At 36.1% G+C, this 8,221-nt stretch overlaps 1 protein-coding gene across 2 annotated transcripts; it reads right to left on the bottom strand.

The window, feature by feature from the left end:
- Positions 1–1,558: 1,558 nt before the first annotated feature.
- On the bottom strand, positions 1,559–8,221 carry LOC139780191 (uncharacterized). 2 transcript variants are annotated; one of them, XM_071718722.1, is made up of 5 exons: positions 7,949–8,221; positions 5,183–5,390; positions 2,358–2,661; positions 1,807–1,908; positions 1,559–1,654 (listed from the first exon to the last, which is right to left on the bottom strand). In XM_071718722.1, the coding sequence occupies exons 1-3, from the start codon at positions 7,964–7,966 to the stop codon at positions 2,465–2,467; spliced, it is 423 nt and encodes a 140-aa protein (XP_071574823.1). In that variant the 5' UTR covers positions 7,967–8,221; the 3' UTR covers positions 1,559–1,654; positions 1,807–1,908; positions 2,358–2,464. The 2 variants fall into 2 exon arrangements, with proteins under 2 accessions (XP_071574823.1, XP_071574824.1); XM_071718723.1 differs by lacking the exon at positions 1,807–1,908.

The following is an 8,221-nucleotide window of genomic DNA, read 5'->3' on the forward strand; positions in this document are numbered from 1 at the left end:
GAGACAAATAACTATGGGCCAGGCATAGCGAGGCCCCAAATACACGTCTCTCCCCATCCCATCCACGGCCCCCTCACAGAGGGGGGAGGGGGCGGGGGGGACGAGCCCGCAGAAAATCCCGACGTAGGGATAAACGCAAGGAACGCAATACATTGATAGCGCAGAGTACAGGAAACAATGCACGACGAGTCAAGCAGGTCCATCCAGGGCCTCCTGCTGCCGCCTTCTCTCGTCCTCTTCTTTTCTTCGGAGTACGCGTTCCGCAATGTAGCTAAGATCTACACTATGACATAGTATAGACCTTAGCCACAATTAATGTATATACGAGTTGTCAAAAATAGAATGAAAGAAGTCAAGTAATAAAATTGTTACTATTATCTATACTGTTGTTATTATTATCAAACGATATTATTTATTATTTGACAGTGTAAAATTATAATGCATATATTAAAATTACATTAGGGCTAGAATATAAACCAGACTCACAAGAATGAGAGCAATTCCAAGATCTCAAAACGAGAATTAACCAGATCTTACAGGGCGGAATTAAGGAGTCTGGATTACTGATTGAAATCAAAGTAAGAAAAGAAAAGAAAAAAAAGAAAAAAAAGAGAGGGGGGCCTCTGCTTTTGTCTACGAGATCAATTCTAGGGCTAGAATATAAACCAGAGCCACAAGAATGAGAGCAATTCCAGATCTTAAGACGAGAATTAACCTTGCAGAGGGTTGTACTACCACGATCAATGTCGATCTTCCAATATGGCGTCCCAAATGAGAATATCGGAAGGGCCCTGCTCGCTGGACCGGACTCCTCGCCTCAATCCTCCCTCAAGCTCTCCTTTTCCTGGCGGTGAGCTCTCCTTGGGAAGTCGAATCTCGCTCGGTTGGTCTCCAGAATACGTGCCGCTTAGCTCAATCAGTTACGAAAGAAGGAAAACGTACTCGTCTCGTCCGAAGAAACGCAGCAAGAGCGGCCATGACACTGAACAAGAGCGAGGAAGGAGGTGGGGGCGCGTTGAAAGTGGCGACTCACGTGTCGCGCCATCTGAATGAAACGCCCTAAACATCGCTTGGTATTTGGCGTCAATTTGTTCTTAAGTTTTGTTACCAAAATTTGCTCAATATTTGGCATCAATTTGGCGTTAGGTTTAGTCAACAAACTTTAACAGCAATTTGGTGCCAATTTGTTATCAGGTAGTTGCTAAGCTTTGCTCGGTATTTGGCGTCAATTTGTTCTCAAGCTTTGTCACCAAAATTTGCTCAATATTTGGCATTAATTTGGTGTTAGGTTTTGTCAACTAATTTTAGTGGCAATTTGATGCCAATTTGTTATCAGGTACTACTAAGCTTTGCTCGATATTTGGTATCAATTTGGCGTCAATTGTGTACGCATGTTTTGATACGTATTTGCTAGCAGTTTGTCGACAACATTTGATAAAACAAATTTTGATGCAAATTTGTACCATTTCTGAAACCAAAATTTGTAGCAAGTATTTGGCATTATTTGTTCGAACAGATTTGGCTATCTGGGTATATATATATACATATATACCTTTATCTTTCATGAGAGCAGAGGTAATTTCAGAGAACTGTGATTCTTTCCGATATGGTAATGTATTTAAAAACTTAGAAGTAGTCTGCTTTTCTATAACCGCTGAAAAAATATATATAACTGTTTTAAATGTAAAAAATATTAAAATCAAAACTTTCCTTTATCATAAAAAAATCTATCTGTACGCGACAATAGGGTTATCTCGAATCATCCTGAGCATATATGTGTGTGTGTGTGTGTGTGTGTGTGTGTACCTTTATCTTTCATGAGAGCTGAGGTAATTTCAGAGGAAGGTGACTCTTTCCGATATGGTAATGTTTTTAAAAACTTAGAAGTAGTCTGCTTTTTCATAACCGCTGAAAAAAAATAATAATGACTGTTTTAGATGTAAAATATATTAAAATCAACTTTCTTTTAACGTAAAAAAAATAAAAGTACTGTCTGTATATTTGAAAAAGAATTTGAGAAGATAACTTTACTTTAAATATTTTAATCTAATTATTGCTTTATTCAAAGATCATACAATTTAAGAAGAAAATACAATTTAAGAAATAAGACTGTTTGATACACGTACAATGTATTAAATTTATTTTAAATTAGCTTGATATGATATAAATGATGATGTATCTAACTAGTACAATGCACATCAAAAAGACATAACAAATCAAAATAGTATTCAGATATAAACATCAGTTTTATACTGTTTATATAAACGTAGATTATTAAATCAATTTTAATAACAAGATTCATTATTGTTGAGATAAAATCCTATAAACACAGGATTTGTATAACATATTCAACTTACCATCTTGTAAAGGAGATAGTTGTTTTTTATTATCCAAAAGTGCTTTTACTTTAGTTCTGATATTCTCTGATACAAGACCTTCTTCCTCATCTTCACTACTACTATCATTAACAAAAGAGTGTTTGCTTTTTTGATTTCTTCAGATCAGGTTCATCAATCTCAGAATTATCAGAGTTCTCATATCTTGAAGGCTTATTTATTTTTCGAGGCTTCAAACGATCTACATCTGTTTCTCCAGCAGCTGTATCAATAGCACTATCTTCTTCAGCTTTAATACTAGCTTTGCGTGCTTTTGCATATGTATCTGAAATAAAAAGTAATTTACTATAAAAACGCATACTCGAACAACTTTGCTAAATATGTATTTTGAAAGTAATGTTTTACAACTTTAACAATATTGTTAAAAAAAAATATGTATATATATTAGACCCATTAGACCCATATAATCCATCTATTATATTATATATATATATTATATTAGCTTTGTTTTGGTTTCCAGAAAATCGGTAACAAAAAACTATACACATAGTGGCACTCCCCGGAAAATTCTACCCCTATTTCATATACTTTTGGTAAAAATTCGGTTCAGGGGTTTGGGCTGGGCGTTGATGAGTCAGTCAGTCAGTCAGTCAGTCAGGACATTTTCCTTTATATATATAGATATATATATATATATATACATACACACACATATATATAAATACATAAACAAACAATTAAGTAAAACAAGTATAAACGATTAGATTTCTCTAATATATTAAGCCTAGCATTTTATTTTTAAAAAAACGTTGCATATTTAATGAATGCTACTAAAATAACGCATTTGAGGTTTTGAATTGTCATATTTTTACAAGTAACTCATATAATAAATAGCGTAGATTTGTTATCGAAAATTAGACCGAATGTAAAAAGAAATATATTATGTGAGAATAAAAATCATACGCATGCAATATCAATTATGCAAAAATTATCATACATAATATAGGGGAGACCGGGGCTAAACCGCCAACGGGGTTGAACTGCCAAATCAAATATCTCGGAACCTGTATATTGTGCGAACTCGCTATTAACATTGTAAACGCTGCTTATGATACCCATGTGACCAACGGAGTTTCGGCAGGTTACCTGCCGTGTTATGATTTTTACGAGGGCAAACGTGTTTTCGGAAGGTGAAAGTGAAATTTTCTGCGCGTGGAAATATTGTAATATCTGCAATAATATTTGCTCTCCAAATCTCGAGGTACGTGATTATAAAGAGTAATGCATGCTGAACACGAATCCAGTGTAGTTTTTTCATTATTGTTGATGTCTAATATTTCGTGGGCGATCAAACCTGAAACTTATGTTTGGGGCTTATCCGCCAGTAAGCACCCAAGGCTGGTCCGCCAGTCTCGTCACTGTGGCGCGCCGGGCGCACGACTTCAGCTTACGGCGATTTCAGGTTAGGTTTCCCTCGAGCGTGATTCTGTCTTCCCTTGCACGTGCGTCAGTTTGTGTAGGAGGGAAATGGTACGCACGTATCGTCGCAAAACGGGTGTTTTGGCCGACCGAAAAGATGGCGGACCGTTATTTTCGAGATCGCTCACGCTCACGGCACGTCGGCGAGGTACGGCGAGACACGGCACGGCTCTGAGATCCCGCGATTTCCGCGCGAGAGTTGACATGCCGCGCGCGCGGTAGATCGTCCCGACTTCCGGCCGCGGTAAATCGTCGTTGTTGGTCGTTGTGTCAGTGACAATCGCGCGTGCGACCGCATCGTCCAGCGTTCGCCGCATCGTCTCGGCGTCATTGTCGCTGCCGTTGTAGTGGTGGTGGTGTCGCCGGTGTCGGTGGTGGTCATCGTCGTCGTCGTCGTCGTCGTCGTCGTCGTCGTCGTCGTCGTCGTCGTCGTCGTCGTCGTCGTCGTCGTCGTCGTCGTCGTCGTCGTTGTCGTTGTCGTTGTCGTTGTCGTGGTGGTCGTGGCCGTCGTCGTCGTGGTGGTCGTGGCCGTCGTCGTCGTGGTGGTCATGGCCGTCGTCGTCGTCGTCGTCGGCGCGTCGAGGAATCGAGTCGGTAAAATGGTCGCGCTCCACCGCGAGCTTTTCTAACCCCCCTGTCGCTATTTATCGCTCCCCCGCGAGAAACGCGGCTTGGTTAGGTTGCTCGAGGGTCCGCGCTGATCCTATGGCACCGGAACGCCGTCACGCGTATTCCCCGTGGTTGCCCGCGTTGACAATGTGACGTGCCGTTGGGAGTTTACGATTTGGTTAACCTCTGTATTCACGTGCCTAAATTGTTTTATGGAATAGGTAAAACAATTATTTTTTAATAATGTTTTGCATAAAAATTTTAAATAAATATTTATATTTTTCTCTTAAAAAAAAACAATTATTAAAATGTATCCTATCATTTTTCAGGATTAGATGTACGTATATGTATTGAAAATGCAGTGTGGCGGATTAGCCCCGGAGGGGTGGCGCTCCAACCCCGGCATTTTTGAGATTTCAATTTTTCCACCGTTGTCGTTTTTGCTGTATACCGGTTAAACAAAGCAACATAGATAAAAATTTCCTATATAAATTTTGTAGCTAAAGGTTCACTCTTTACAGTGGTATACCACATTTAACTAAAATTATTTATTTTCTTGTTAAAAATCGGCACCGAAAAAAAACTGGCGGTTTAGCCCCGGTCTCCCCTATATCATATGATTTCAAGACTAAGTTCCCTGATTATATAAGTAACAAATTACATTATCTTACAAAAAATTATAAGTGTTTTCAAAGATTAAATTATAAGTATATAAGTGTTTTATTTTGTTACAGCACTATTGTACAAATAACACTTACTATATTCATACATAACTTGTATTGACATATCTTCAAAATCATGTTTTGGTTCCATTAGACCCATAATCCATCTATTAACTTTATCAGAGTGATATTTTTTTGGTGGCCATTTGCATATATTAAGGTCATAATTTATCCATGAAGATGGGACTACGGCTACAGTCTCTTCTTCCATATTATTAAGAGGAAGAAATTTTACAACAACATACTGCAACACAAACCATAAAAATTATTACATATTGGCATAAAGGCATATATATAGTTCATAAAGAATGTAAAAGGATAAGCATACTTTAGTAGAAAAATGGGATAAGTGGAATGCAGAGAAAAGTACCATCATTATTAGGCATAACAACACATTTCTCTTTAATATCTTCAATTCTCCAAAAACAGAAATCTTTTTCACAATTTGATATTTTAAAAATACCTAACTCTGAAGAGTCCATAGGAAAAGTATAATAATTTTCAAGGCATGTAAACTTTTTTCCTGCAATAATGATACCTTCAACAGAATTAATTACGGAGTACAAACGCACAATTTCACCATTTACAGTTTTGAAGTATCGATCTGCTTTATTTATTCTTAGTGTAAAATCTTTGGTGATAACAGTGGTATATTGTTGACCTTCAATTTCTAAATGATAACCATTAAATGGTTTTTTCAGTTTAACAAGATCTTCACGAGGACATGATTTTATCAGTGCACCTTGTAATTCCGTATCTCTATTAGCCAATTGTTGCAATGGTCGATGAATGGAACGCAAGTGATTTTTTATAACGCCCAAAAAATTTTCATAAGGAAATGCACTCCATGAATCCAATGCACCCCTATTGTAACATTCTTCGGCTAGATGGATGAGTGAGTGAACATTATAAATCACAAATTCACGTCCAAATGCATCAACTGACTGACTTACAAATTGTCTTAATAAGTAATCAGCAACGGTATTCATTTCTTGAAAAAGATCATGTCTACACAAGATATAAATTGCACAATGGAGAAGAAGAAAACACTGGAAGACATTAGTAGGTACATGATCTTTTAAAACATAAATGCAATCATATAATATAAATCTTCTAAATTCAGAACCCTTCCACTTTTCCCTTTTATTTCGAACACCTAAGCTCCTTGGTTTCCGAGTAAACTCAATTGGAAAACAGTCAGTGATATCACGCAACATATTATTGATTTGAAACACAACTGCATCTGGCAATGTACACCGAGAACGAACACTTATAAGAAAATGGAGCATTCTTTTTACAACACCCAGATATACAAGATGGAGTACATCAAGACGAAATTGAGAAACCATGCCAATTCCAATATCTTCCAATATTGAGTTACCGTTATGATGGCGAGGATTATCTCTATTACGGAAAGATTCATCTGTGCGACGTGGACAATTTTGTTCAAAAAAACACATTCTATTTCTGTAATGCGTCCCTTTCACAATACATTTTTCACATGCATAGTAACCACCATGCGCAACGCATTTCTTTACAAACGAGCGAGCTTCAGCATCCAGCACAAAATTATCAATTCTAAATTGATATGTAGTACCATTACTCCATTCAAAACCGTTTTCTTGTAAATTCGCTACTTCAGCGACAAACTCCTCCAAGAATACATTAACATCATTAGGTTTTTCAGAGCCCAAATAAACAGCAATCAGAAAAGGATATTTTAAATCTCGAAATTTTCCAAGAATAGGCCAGAAATGCTTTTCAGAACTTTTTCTCAAAGGAATGCCATCTATATTAATATCTATCACTATTTCACCATGTTGATAGATATATTCGTCTGAAAGTAATTGTCGAATATTTGTTTTGATTCCCTTATACCAAAACTGTCCATCACCGAGATCACTGACAATAATTTTCCTCGAAGTATGCAATAAAGTCTTGTAACTTTTAGGCAGAAAAGGAAATAATGGTTTTAACAGAGCCAATAATGCATCAACCTTTTTCTTTGAAACTCCTCTCAAAGACCATTCTCTTAACGCATTTAATAAGTAATTGTTTTTTTCTTGTTCATTATTAAACTGTGATGTTTCATCTATATCACTTTGTTTATCACAATTTTGTTCAGCAATACTTTGCTCATTATTTATATCATCATAATCTATAAACGCACTGTTTTCAATAGTACTATTACTTTTACTACTGATGGAAAAATTGTCAGAATAATTGGAGGAATTTGAACAAAGATTTGAATCTGGATCTATATTAAGATAATTGCCACCTTCTTCTTGAAAACCTATGTGATTCTCAAGGAAAGAATCTACATTTGTATCATCATTATTGCTCTCACACACATGCCTTTGAGTACCATTATTACTATTAATAGATCCCGTAGCTATAGCTTTAAGTTCATTTAATTTGATGTGTTTTTTAGTACTAATTCTATGTCTGAATGGTATCTTTCTCTTAAATAAGGCTCTCTGTAATATAAAATATAAAGAAAGGATTAATACTATAAATGTATTGATATATATGTTCAATAGAAGAACCAATTAATTCTGTTTTACGAAAATATTAAATATTTCATTAGTTTTGTAATATATACATATATACATGTTTATTGGAAGATGAATGTAAATTGTATAATAAATAGAATATGTCTAACTCTGTGTGTATGTATGTGTACGTGTGTGTGTGTGTGTGTGTGTGTGTGTGTGTGTGTGTGTGTGTGTGTGTGTGTGTGTGTGTGTGTGTGTGTGTGTGTGTGTGTGGAAAAATAATAAAACAAGTTTTAAAGCTTTATACCTTCTTATTGCCTGGCATGATATATTTTCATGTAATCTGATGAAAATTTAATAAAAGTGAATTTCACGATCACGAAAATCTGTACAGCTCTCTACAGCTACAATCTCAGTGTGTTTCCTCACGACCATTCGAAAGTGGATTCTCAATATAACTCTTTATAGCTCTCTGCACACAATGGAGAAACAGGGATAAATGTTAAATATTAAAAATAAAAATTAGGAATAGAGATGAGATAAACGTAACGCACAATGGATACAAATAAGATATCATACA

The sequence above is a fragment of the Temnothorax nylanderi genome, unplaced genomic scaffold, assembly GCF_030848795.1.
Source record: "Temnothorax nylanderi isolate EJ_2023f unplaced genomic scaffold, tnyl_v1.0 TNYL_tig0266_pilon, whole genome shotgun sequence".
In the NCBI taxonomy this organism is placed as follows: domain Eukaryota; kingdom Metazoa; phylum Arthropoda; class Insecta; order Hymenoptera; family Formicidae; genus Temnothorax; species Temnothorax nylanderi.